Source organism: Rissa tridactyla, chromosome 2 (assembly GCF_028500815.1).
Source record: "Rissa tridactyla isolate bRisTri1 chromosome 2, bRisTri1.patW.cur.20221130, whole genome shotgun sequence".
Taxonomy (NCBI): domain Eukaryota; kingdom Metazoa; phylum Chordata; class Aves; order Charadriiformes; family Laridae; genus Rissa; species Rissa tridactyla.
The window spans coordinates 9,916,755-9,930,340 of record NC_071467.1 but is presented as its reverse complement, the minus strand read 5'-3'; the positions used below and the strand labels follow the sequence as shown (position 1 = coordinate 9,930,340).

At 36.8% G+C, this 13,586-nt stretch overlaps 1 protein-coding gene across 4 annotated transcripts in view; it reads left to right on the top strand.

Annotated features, from left to right (window-relative positions):
- EFR3A (EFR3 homolog A) overlaps window positions 1-13,586 on the top strand; it is an 86,111-nt gene that overhangs the window by 27,324 nt on the left and 45,201 nt on the right. For all 4 annotated transcript variants that reach the window (XM_054190930.1, XM_054190929.1, XM_054190931.1 and 1 more), the window contains 3 exons: window positions 404-554; window positions 9,326-9,447; window positions 13,170-13,319. In XM_054190930.1, the coding sequence (XP_054046905.1) occupies window positions 404-554; window positions 9,326-9,447; window positions 13,170-13,319 (423 nt within the window). The remainder of the gene's footprint in view (window positions 1-403; window positions 555-9,325; window positions 9,448-13,169; window positions 13,320-13,586) is intronic.

The window sequence follows — 13,586 nt, the reverse complement described above, 5'->3', positions numbered from 1 at the left end:
AGTTGTCTGACTCTGCAGGAGCATGAATGAGTTGTTTGCTTTTCATACTGGGATTTGGATAGACAGAGGGGCTGTAGACTAGAAACCTGGGATTTATAGCTGGAAAATGTGCTAGAAAAGAAAATTGAACTATATTTACTCTGTTACCAAGTATTATGATACCTGTTCTAAAAATTCTCTGTTCCACTCCCTGCACACCAGCCCTGCGCCCCCGCCCCCCACCCCCCCAAAAAAAAGATGTATGTAGGAAATACCAATAACTTCCATTTTTAGATAATGCAAAAATATATACCTTCCACGCCTTGTTTTCTAATTTTTCTAATAATAAGTACCTAAATTGAATGAATTGAGGTAATGATAACTGTAGCATGTGTTTATGTGAGTCTCTCTAATTAATTCTCAGGTATGTTTTAATTGCCATGGAGGCATTGGACCAGCTTCTAATGGCTTGCCATTCTCAAAGCATAAAACCATTTGTGGAAAGTTTCCTCCATATGGTGGCCAAGCTTCTGGAATCAGGCGAACCAAAGCTGCAAGTGCTTGGAACTAATTCTGTGAGTAAACTCGGATACTAAATCAAATCAGAATAAATCTTTGCTTATTTGCTATGGGAAAGTAGTTTCAGAAGTCACAAAGTATCTGCCAGTTAACATGAATTGAGAAGAGTCTGTATGTGGCAGGTTATACCATTTGGGCCTAAACACAGAACAGATACCAGCTGGAGGCAGAAAAACTGTTTCCTTTCAATCTCTATAATTCTTTTGATGGCTGCGCTCATCCCCTGCAGAAATAACTACTTCTTTTGGAACAACAGGAAAGTTTTTCTATGAATTCATGTTTTGAATCTTTAAACAGATCTCCTGAAGCCATTGTGTAGGTAAGACAGTGTTTTCTTCCTCTCCAGCAACGAGAGCAATGGTGTGAGAAGGAGGAAATAACATCCTTCTCCGCAGCACTGATGCTACGCAGGAAGATTCCTATTAGCTGAAAAGTAGCCAGGAGGCAAAAGCTTTTGGTATTGCAACCTCACCATCTATTAGCTTAAATATTTCAGGATTCAGATCCAGGCTTGAAGGGCATAACTAAAAGTGTCAAAATGAAGATTTGGAGGTCTAGTTTTCCAAATAGAGTGATGGGTGCAATCAGTATTAGAGTTCTGTCATACTTCCCTTCTAACCAGTATATTTCCAGCTGGTACAGTAGGAATCTCATAAATTCCAGGATGGTGATATGGTCTGTTTTCACTTAAAATGATTGCTTTTACATGAGTAAAGTAGTAATGTTTGCTTTTCTTGTATATTGCCATTATTAGCAGCGTGAGAGTTCATTGTGGATTCTGTAAAACTGTTGGGCTTTCCTTTGGACATGATTCCCAGTTGATGGAATTAAAAGGAGTTGCAGCTTAGGGAGTCAGGAGGGTGTAGTAGAGTGGAGGGGAGGAGTGTCCCCTTATGCTCCAAACTAACACGGCAGCGGCAGCTTTACTGAGGGTAATGAGGTAAATTAATGAATTTATTTATTTTAATATCTTTGAGCCAGACTATCCTGCTTCTTTTGATTTGTTTGTATAATAATGCCTGGGCAAAATCTCTTAGGGAAATAGCTTGGGAACTTATTTCCTGGCCTGCCAAATGGCAAGATGTGCGATCACTTCCCAATTGTTTAAAATCCTTGTCGGCAAACAGTTACTGCCAGCCTCCACTTTGATGTACAAGACACATGTCACTTCCAAACAAATGTCATTGAACAGAACTCCACCTTATGGTAATCTGTTTGATATCCCTGTCAGTTCCTAATGAAGCCTTTTATGAGCAAAGCAGATTGATGGATTTCCTAAATCAGGAGATTATTTGTGTTTGTCTGTCTCAGTAACCAAAAAGAAAAATTACGTTTTTTTAAATAAGATGTCAAATTCTGTGAGGAGAGTGAATCTATATGGCTCTTCAACAGTATTAGAAAGGCTAATTTTAGCCTAATTATGCTAATTTCCCTAGGTACCTTCTGTAGTCAATAAAGAGAAAAGCTGGAGTCGTCCTCTGTTGACTCAAGAGGAGCAAAGTGTATTGGCAGTGACAGCTTGTCTGTTACCAAGGTCACTGACCTCCTGTGTTCTTAAAGAAATTTTGCCAGACATGGAGAAAGTTTACCATCACATTTAGCCTTTTTTAGGTTTTCCTCTCCTCCTGAAGGAAATAAATGAGCAAAGAAACAAACAACCAACCCCCTCCCCCAAAAAAGAGTAGAGGAGGTGGAGTGGCTGACTAATGTTTCATGTGCTTTAGTTATTCGGATGTGCCACTTTGGAGTGGGAACTGGCATTGTCTGGAAGAGAAGAATGAATTATATATGACGTAAATGTCTTTAAACTAATGAAAAGTCAGGCAGCCTTTGGAAAAGTTTCCACAATATTTTTAGGTTAAACTCAATTTCAGGCCAGTACAAATTTGTAGTCTGCTTACATTTAAAAAGATAAGAACTATGATTGTGGCTATAAGCAGATCTTGATTATTTTCCATCCCCAAGCTGACTTTCAAAGCTTCACTGGGATACAAAGGCAGTGATGTCTTTCAAGTATGATTCAACTGTCTTACTTGAGTTGTAGGGTTTTTTCAGCCTTACAAACAAATTTTGCTTCAGCTATGGGGACTCCTGTGATTGCTCAGAAGTCAGGGTTTCAAACGAAACAAATCTGTGTACTGAATGACTCAGAGTAGTTTAAAGTCTTGGAAAGATCTGTAGGCTCCAGCTGTCTTCTGGGGTTTCTTCCCTGACTTCCAAATATCTGGGTTTGGATGCAGAATTTATTCTACTTAGTGCTCTATATTGTACAAAACCCCAAAAGTTTAATTCAGCTGTTTGACTTCTTAAATTCTCTTCTGAAGTTAAATTTCATTTTTTAAGTTGATTTACATCTAAAAAGCAAACATGAAGATTACTGGTTTGGAAAAAACAATTGTTTGTGTTTCATTTATGTTCTTTTATACCTGATCTTCAGGTTACATGTAATTAATTCCTATGAAGTTTTATGTGTTGTGTATGTAAATTATGTTAGCTTATTTCCTACAGCAGCAATGATTATTTTTTTTAATAACATAATTGTAAATCTACTTATAGAGACAGATACTTGAAAACAGGTGAAATTCAATAGTGGATATATTGAATTGTATCTTTTTTTGAAGTAGACCAGATTTCAAATTGGCAGTGTCTATGAAGTTCAAAATGTCTTTTTCTCTCATGGAAGATATTTTTATTAACCATGTGCTAGGGTAGCATATGCTGGTGAGGAAGCTGAAAAAACGTGGGAAAAAGTGAGATTTCCTTGGCTTAAGTCTTACAGAATCTGAAGGCTGATTGCAATAAACTTTTACTTAGAAACTTATGGCCATGCTAAATTTCTCCCTCTAACCATTTTACAGAATTTCAGTAACAAGATATCATGTAAAACATCTCTATCTCATGTGCAAATAATTAAATGTATTGCTTAGATCCATAGTGGTTATTTGACTAGGATAGAATGAATGAATTATGCTTATTCTTCCTGTCTAGGGGTGAACAGTTTTAAAATCTTTGAACTTGGGGTCACATTTTTTTGGGACATGAGACCATTTTTAAAAACATTTTTAATTTTCTGTCAATTTATTTTAGAGAGCGTCCAGAAAATTTCTTTAGCGAGCAGCTGGTAATTTAGTAAAACTTTCATCTTAAACTATGTCGACAAAACTCAGTTGAATACAAAACATTTTAAGCTAATTTGAAATGCTGACAGGGTGAATTCTTCTTTGTATTTTGACAGTACAACATTGCTTTTTCGTCTGAAAAATAGCAGACATATGTAGAATCCAGTATTACCACATTTTAAATTATTTACCACGAATGCTGTCTTTAGTTTGTAGGACGCTTCATTTTAGAAGGGCAGTTCCTTCTCAGGAGCAGTGAAATAATAATACCATCAGTGATGGTGTGGGGCTTCCTGTGCATGAGAAGGTGACTGTTATTGTTAGTTGTCAGCATTTGTTATTTAAAAGAAGACAAGCAGTATCCCAAGTGGAAATGTCACCAGTCAGTGCCTGATATAACAACAAGATTTTTATATTTGTTAGTGTTGGCTTGTAAAAGGAGTTGGTTTTGGCAGAATTGAACTGTACATATATGTAAAAATAGTATAAAATGTCAAGACTGTGAAATTACAGAATGCCAGAATTAATATTCCTGGTAGAGTACTCATTTTGCTTGTCTGTCTTTCTGCAGCATGCTAATCTGGTAGTATGTGATGGAAACTTACCTTTATTATAAGATGCTTCTTTCATTCCATGTACCAATGTGGAATTATGTGCTAGCAGTGATTTAATACCCCATGAAATATTTCATCTCTAGGATCCCTGCTCTATCTTTTTTTATAGGAGTTAAAGGTACAGAGAGCCAGAATTACACAAAGCACTCTTTCCCATCCTGTAGGTTATTAAATTATCTTCTAAATTCTATGTCTGCATGTACTAGAATTTGAGTGATGCTGGATAAGTCGCTTTAGGCGGACCTTTTAGGGTCATTCGTAGTTAAGTATTGCTTCCCCCACCTCATGCTCTCGCTCTCTGGTCTTGCAGTTTTACAGCCACACTAATGGGGGCCTGTAAGCCAGCATGCCATTACGGACTTTGTCACACAACTGCAGGTGTGGCGTTCAGGATAATTTTCATCAAAGTGGCATGAAGTAAAACAGAATATGAAGCTATCCATCCCATCCCAATGAAACTCAAAATGAGAAGTGTCAGGTGACCTTAACTATTAATAACTAAACTAAATCATCAGTTTCTGTTGCTGAGAACCTTATCTTGTTATTATTGTTTGTCATCATTTTAATACTGTGTTTGTGAAGTTCATGTATGAATCCAGTGTTTGAAACTTTTCTATTTAGAAAAGTTGAAGTGTTTGTCCTTTTTGCGTTTGTTTGGTGAAGTACATGCATACATTCACACACTTCTCATTTACACTGTACTGTGTATTTTACAAAAGTCTTATGTTTGTAGGATATTATGTCTTCCTACGTGATAGTTTCCTAATAATGAAATATAATAGCTTTGCCTATAAAACATGGTAACTATCAGCATCAGCACCCTCTTCCTCCCATCTGAAACATGAGAAAATTGCAGGCTGTAGCACAGAGACTGGGGAGCTCAAATATATAAAAAAATATTGCTCAGATCCAGCCTACAGTTTTTATGGGGAGACTCTTTAAATAACATAACTCAGACTTTTATGGGATGCGTGCTGATTGTCTCGTCTTGAATTGCTGCAAAAACCTGACCTTCTTAATGCACCCTGGATGTGCTTAAAAAGTTACGGTTTTTCTTCTACTATATTGGCTACATAAGAGTGATAAAACAGCATAAATATATCCAAGAAAGTAAGTCCTTAGGAAGTTAAGTTGAGAACTTGCGTGATTTACTTGCGCAATCTCTCTCTTGCTGGTAAAATGAGCCAACTTTCTTGAAACAGTCTGGAACAAACATCTTCTGAATAGATAATATGTTCCTTCTTTATTTCATGACAGATTTATATGTTCTTATGCTGATTGAATTGTATTGTTTTCAAAATTAATGGAAATAAGATATTACCAATGTAAGTTCCTATTTGTACCATCTGTATTGTACAAATACAGAAGATGCGTGTACTGGCAAAACTTCCATAAATTACCAGTGGGTGATTGCAAGCATTTACTATGACCAAAGTACATGTTTACATCTATAAAAGCTTTGTAAGTGTATTCCAGGCAAATGCTTGGACTTTCATAAGACTTGTCCTTTTTTAGGTTGAATAGTTTTTATATTTGACGTATGCTTGACAATATCTTAGATGCTTAGTAATAAAATATTCTTTACTTAACAACAATAACAGTTTAAGAGCAGTGCAGTTAAGCAAGGGGAAAGTACAGACTATGTACAGACTGTGCTGTAATACATAGTATACAAAAGTCTAGACTGTGTACTGTAAAAACTTAAAATTTCTGTAACGAAATGGAATTGTATACTTTACTGAATGACAGTGCAAACTCAAACCAGTGTTATCACAGTTAGCTGTCCTGTGCCCTAAATGTTCAGTCGGCTGAATGCTAATCCTGGAATATGCATCAGAAATGCTTCATCTTCAGTGGGTGAAATTCTTTTGTTGTACACATGAGGAAATAAAAAAATTGTGTCCTTTCTGGATATTTTACTGTTTACTGCTATACCGTGAAATGTCCAGAGCGATGGGAGTGAGTCCCTGACACTTGCTTGGCCTGAATTTGTCATTCATTGTTACAAAGCAATTTCTTGGTACAATAAATCTTTCTTCTGGCAAAACAGTTATTAGAGTTATATTAAGTTTTCATCTTGGAAGATCTTGTCAATCAAATAATTGTATATTTTAGATAATATGTTAATATTAAATGCTAGATGAGTTAATATTCTCATGACCACTCCCATAATGTTTTGTGTTCTTTAAACTTTTTGTTTCTATTCTTTTACATGTTTTTATGGAAGTTAACTGTGTGAATCAGTTGTAGACTTGAACATTTGAACTTCTGGAAAATACTAAGATCATATTCACTTTTTTTTTTTTTTTACCCTTGGACTTTATGCTTTATTACATTGTAAGGACTAATTAGGTTCCTGTCTTCCAAAAACTTTAGAAAATCTATTTATGTTTTGTAATTAAGGAGTCCATGAAACAAACCAGTGAGAGGTAAGACATTTAAAGCATTTTCCAGGGTCTCTTGGGAAGGAAATGATCATTTTTATAACTCACTGTATTGGAAAAAAAACGTATGGTTGCTTTTTGTGGGTTGCCTTTCAGACTCTGGCAGTAGACTATACACAATTGGTTTTTGACTGTATGTCACTTTCTTATCACCTGACTGTACAGGATATTCTCTACAGAAGGACATCTAAAATGGACTAGTATTATACAATTTTGCTCCGTTTTCAGTCATTGCTGAGAATATAGTTTTATAAACTGTGATTTTTCAGCTTGCTCCTGTAACTTTCAGTGGATGAGCTGGTAGTGCAGTTGAAAATGATAAGTTTTCTAGATAAAACAGAAAAAAGACTTTAAAAACAGTGGAAAAAGTGGTGGTTTTTTTCTGAAATACACAACTTTCACTTTCAGCTTGAAAGCTACCTCAAAACGTCCAGAAATCAGTATGCTGTAGATTATGCTAAAGTGCTTTGGGCTTGTCTAGATGTATGGGGGTAACGCGCTGATAAAAGCAGGCTCTACATCTCGGAAAGAGTACAAGAAGTGCCTCAACCTCTGCTTAGCAATTGGTGAGAAGAATACTGGGGTGGGAAAAAGCAGAACGATTTTAATGGGACATCTCTCTGCTTCAGGGCAAAACCAGCATTATGTTAAGCTTTTCCCGACAACTTTGCTTCTCCCTTTTTTCTTCCTTCTGTAGTCTCTTCTTAAAGCTGTCAGAACGGAGCATCCAAAAGTTCTTTAGGCAGTGTGCTCACTTTAAAAAGGAGAGGGTTTTTAACATCTAACTTAGGTAGCCTTCGCTTCGGTGTAAGTCCATTATTGCTTTTCCTATTACCATTGGACAAAGAAAACCATTTATTTCTTTTCTTTTTATAGCTGTCTTCTATACTTTGTAAGACTAATATCTTCTAGGCAGCTCTAGACTAGATAATTTAATGGCTTTCAGTCTTTTTTAACAGGTGTTTATCTAAAGCTTTGTTCATCCCCTGAATAATTGAAGGACTGCACCAGTTAATCACCATCTTCAGCTGTGATGCTTCACCTAGATGCAGTGCTTCATCTAAGGGCTTATTAGTGCCAATTAGATGGCAAAAATTTCTTCATAGGTGTCACGGGTAATAGGGATGTATCACAATACATTGTTTCTTTTTCATGCCAGTATAACTACATTGACTTTTGTTGAATCTGCAGTTTATCATAACCCTAAGTTTCTTTTCTGCATTCAGCTGTGTCTGGCTTGTATTTGTACAGCTGTCTTAAAATGGTATTTTGCATATGTCATTCCTAAATTGCTTCCTTGATTTTTCGGGTCCTGTTTCCAGTTTGTCAAGAATCAGGCATCAAATGTGCCTACAGCTCTGGCCAGCTTAGTGTTCTTTGCAAACGTGATGAGCCCGCTCTGTCATCTGAGTCTCTAGTGAAACTCAAAAACTCCTGTATTCCAGACAGGCGCCTTGAGAAGTTCACTCAATAAATTATTGTAGTTTGATGATTTAAAAGTGTTTCTGTATTTTTTCCAAACCCTTTTTCATCTTTCTTATGGGGAGTGTTCTTTTGACAGTGTTTTTCTAGCTTCCCTTTGAGAATTTCATGTATTTTTTTGTCAGCAGCATCACTGAAGTTAAGATATGACAGATGCTGCTTCATCTGGATTCACAAAATGTATTTCCTTGTCACAGGAATAATTTAGGCTGGGTTGATGTGATTTGTTCTTGACAAATCCATGTTGACTGTTACTTACCCCTTCTTTACCGTATAGATGGCTGCAAATTGGATTTTTTTTTTTCAGAGTGTCTTTCTGTGAATGGAATTAAAGTTGACTGGATTATAATTCCCTGACTTCTCCTTTTTCCCTTTTGTAAAGGTAGACAGAATTGAAAGAATGCCTCCAAGTTTATTTCCCTTAAATTTTGATAAGTCAGAATGTTGCTAGTTAACGTGATAGTCTGCCATTTGATTGCTTGAACTGCTCTCTACAACTACCTAAAAGGAGGTTGTAGCCAGGTGTGAGTCAGTCTCTTCTCCCAAGGAACAAGCGATAGGACAAGAGGAAACGGCCTCAAATTGCACAGGGGAGGTTTAGATTGGATATCAGGAAAAATTTCTTCACTGAAAGGGTTATCAAGCACTGGAACAGGCTGCCCAGGGAAGTGGTGCAGTTGCCATCCCTGGAGGTATTTAAAAAACGGGTAGATGTGGTGCTTGAGAATGTGGTTTAGTGGTGGACTTGGTAGTCTCAGGTTAGTGGTTGGACTCAATGATCATAAGGGTCTTTTCCAACTTAAAAGATTCTGTGAATTGATGACACTCACTACTCAAGTATTGGATGTTTCCATATTGCATAGTATGTTGTATTTCATGCAGTGGCACCGTTTCATAATGATCTAAATGGGGTTCTAGTGGAAAGACTTTAAAAAGAAGACTCTCCAATTTAACTTTTTCTTCTCTGAAGTTAAATATTTAACTATTGTCAAATGTGTATTCTTTCCTAATGTAATGTTTTATGTTACTTCTTAAATGAAGCTTAGTATTCATTATTGTCGTTTGGGATATGGTATCAAAAGCTTTTTTAATGTATTTCATTTTCCAGTTTGTCAAATTTGCCAACATTGAGGAAGACACACCTTCATATCACAGACGCTATGACTTCTTTGTGTCTCGATTCAGTGCCATGTGTCATTCATGTGACCACGATCCAGAAATACAAACCGAGTAAGTGCCATTCTGTACGTATTACAGAAAACTGTCTTAACACATTAATACAGCCTGTAATACAGCTTTTATTATGTTTTTAGTGGCATGGTTCATTCAATAGGAAGAAAATGAAAGTCTGACTTTTTAAATAGCATCTAATATTGGAAATCTTAGGTGTCTAGAACTCCTAGAATATCAAAGTGAAATTTTACCTGAATAATGCCTGCCAAATTGCATGGATTCTCTCCAGAAAGGCCGTATTTATTACTGTAAATGTGTGCGAGTTGCGTAACTTATTTCAGAAATTAATGGAGCTACTTACATTAATAGCAAAAGCATATTTTGAGTCTTCTATTTGAGAATTACTCATTAAAATTGGATTTTCTTAGATGTCTGCAGTATGATACTGTGTGTGAAACTGAAATGCCTTCATGAATTAGTATTACAAATTTTTACATTTTTATGTAAACACCACAATGTTTTTTACTTCAGCTCCCCCTAGCGATGTGTTCTTTATATGAATTGTTAATCGGCCTTTAACTCCTAAGCATTTTAGAAAATTTAAGGCTTTTCAGATTATACGATTTGCATCTCTGTTGTACTCGTCTTTTCTATTTCCATGCACTAAATTGTTCAGCCAACTAGGAAAAATCCATGTGCTGAACTTTTATTCAACCCTTTGGGTGTACTGTTGTGTTAGCTGCAATGCATAAGGATTTTTCTTAAAGCTTGCAGTTTCAAAAAAATGTGAACTGTAGTTTCAAAAAGAATGAATACTGTGTGCATCACTAAGGGGCAAAAAAAAAGAAAACGAAAAATTCCATCCTCCTTTAGTCTTCTGGTTCATTCCTCCTTATTTTTGGTAATTTGTTGCCATCTTATTTGTAGCCCTGTTGCTGTGCGTAGGGTTCTGCTGTAAACTTTGCAGAAAAGGGTTAGGATTAAATCTGCTTGATTTTCCTGTACTTTTCCCCCTGCCCCCACCACCCTTTCCCTTTTGGGAGATTTTTCCAGTGAATGCTTTTACGGGATGACCCCATGAATTGTTTGGGGAAGAACTTAGGGGATGGGAAATTGGACTCGGGGACCAAAGGGCAAAAGGGTGGAAACCTCTTAAGCAGGTGTCACTAGTGAAGCCAGTGGATCACGCAGCTACCTCTTAACTTAGGCTTACCTCGGGGACAGTATATTTACCTGAAGCTGATGATCGCAATTAGTATTCCTGAATGTTTTAATGAGCTTTCTGAGATTTTTGCCTTTTTAGGCCTAGTGAAACTAAACCAGAATGTTGAACTGCTTACTTAGCATAAAACATTTCATGAGAGGTTAGGATATGAAGCTCAGCTCAGGATTTTAGTACTGCTTTCACCTTCATTGTCCCTTGCAAATGAGAGGCAATATTAGTAATGCACTAGAACATGGAATGAATTAAGAGACTAGTAAATCCCTGATTCATTTATCAAATATGACCTACCACTCATAAGGATACCCCAAAGTAACATACCCCGAAGCTGTGATTGCTGTAGGAATAAGAGAACTGTGCTAATCTTTTGCTCTTCGGATTGTCAGCCTGCACCTTTATCTGTGTTCCAGTTTGCAATGTTGATGTACCCTTATACAAGGAGGAATTTCATCTTAGTGACCTAGGACTGTACATGACCTTGATTTAAATGTAATCTGTGCTTTAATACCTGTCTGAGCCTTCTTTATAGAGGAATGAAACCTTTCCTGTGTGTGGTGAAATCTGATGCTGCACCTTCCTCAGTACTTCAACTCTCATTTTTCGATCTCCTGTACAAGACTAAGAGCGTGAAATTAGTGCTAGTGGCACTCCAATACAGAGAAGTGTGGCCTTTTTTCCATATGTGAAGCTGTTTTTACTCAGCTTAATGAAATGTGTAGCAATATGATTTTTTGCACATCATCCTAGACGGTTTGACTGTATCCCTTTCAGAAGAGATCTTTATTAACAGCCTTCTTGGCGTTGGCGTACCAGCTTTGCTGTAGGTACTGAGGTAATTCAGCAAAACAGACGAGCTATGACTTCAGATTACAATTCCAAATGCAGATATCACAAGCAGTTGATACCGTTGATGGGGCTGGGGAGTAATTCAGCTCATCCTAAAACAGGCATCTGGAGTCGCTGTTTTCCTGTATAGCCTGAGGTTCCACTGAACCGACTGGCTTGAATGGGAGCTTGAACATCATCTGTGCACGTAGTCAGGTAATGCAGGCCTGAGTCTGAAATTGAATCTCACCTGGTAAGTGAGATTCCCCTTTCAGCAGGGGAGGTTGGTGCTAGTGTTTAATGTATCTAAAGCCCCAGTATCAGCAAAACCTGATTACCTTAGAAATTAATAATTAAAAAGCAAATATTCTGACAAAAAACTATTGCTTAATTTTATACATTAAATTAATGTATAAGTTATTTGTAGGTGACAGCAGTTGCCTGTGGAAAAAATGTTTCAGTGGTGGAATTTTGGAAGCTCTGTATCTTAAATGTCAATCTTAGATCCTTAATATTGAAAACTTAATATTAGATAATGCACTGCAGTTGTAGTACAGCAATAGCAAGTGCTTTTCAGCTCTTTGTGCATCCCTCTTCTTCCCTGTTTTATATGTAACCTTATTAAAACTGGCTTGAAAGGTCCAGAAGGACTAGATTCCTGGTATTGGATCCAGATTGAATGCACGTGGCCTTGTTCAGAAATATCTGAAAAATAGGGGGCTACGGTTTTATGTATTTCCAAATTGAAATCTAAACAATATTAATTACAGAGTTCAGTTAACTCTGTAGTTCATCTAACAAATGTTTTAATGCAGCAAATTTGATGGAACAAAGGCTACAGATGTGTTGTCCTTACGGAAGTTAAGATTTAAAAATTAAGGGATGGATTTTAATAGAAATAATTTCAAATTGTAGTGAAGCTTGTGCTTAGTTCACTTGATGGCTATATCGTCCTTTTTTCTACTTGTTTTTAGTAAGTAAAATTCTGTTGCTAGAATTTATAATAACAGCTAACTTGCGGTTACAGCTTCAGAAAATAATATTTTGCCATTCATTTGTTATGATTAATCCACAGCCTTAATTACAATTTTTAAGGACATGATCACATGACTGTGGTAGATAATGCTTCAGCTTTCCTGTAATAACTTCACAAAATTTTTTTTTCAGTGCTGGAATAGGTTGAGATTGTGCACAGTTTCAACTGACGGGTAGTAAATTGCGGAGAGTGGATGGGTTTTTACCCATGTGATTTTCTTTCGGAGCTGGTATGCACGGTTTGAGTATTCATTGATCAGTGTCAGCATTATCCTTACAGATCATCTTCTGCTCAGTTGTTTCTTTTGTCAGCTTCATTATGAGCTATAAAGGTGTTTGAAGGCAAAATGTGCAACCTTAATGAATTGGCCAAATTTCCAAATTACTGCTTGTGAGAACCTAAGAAGTTCTTTACAATGAGGGTGGTGAGACACCGGAACAGGTTGCCCAGAGAGGTGGTGGAGGCCCCATCCCTGGAGACATTCAAGGCCAGGCTTGATGAGGCTCTGAGCAACCTGATCTAGTTGAAGATGTCCCTGCTGACTGCAGGGGGGTTGGACTAGATGACCTTTAATGGTCCCTTCCAACCCAACACATTCTGTGATTCTGTGATAATTACTACTGCCTAATAAGTAAACAGCCATACTGGGAGGTGCTGTGTCTCTCCTTTTCAGTAATTCCTTTTTTTCTTCCTTAGGATCCGAATTGCTGGAATCAGGGGGATTCAGGGAGTGGTTCGAAAAACAGTTAATGATGAACTTCGAGCAACTATATGGGAACCTCAGCACATGGACAAGATCGTACCATCATTGTTGTTCAACATGCACAAAATAGAAGATATTGACAGGTATTTTTATTCCTGGACACTGGCATGTTTTTTAATCTATTATTGGGCGTAGTTTTTATTATAGATATCTTTTTCTTTTCTTTTTATTGGAAATAACAACTGACACTTACTAGCTGAGTCTTCTCAAAACTGATGAGAAGTTTAAGCATAGCACAGCTCTGCTTAACTGCTCTTAATATTTCTTTTCAATAAGTCTTTTCAGCTGCCTGCATTTCACTTGTTCTAGATTTTTTCAGTCTAAAAATTGCTCCAGAAATTGTATATCCA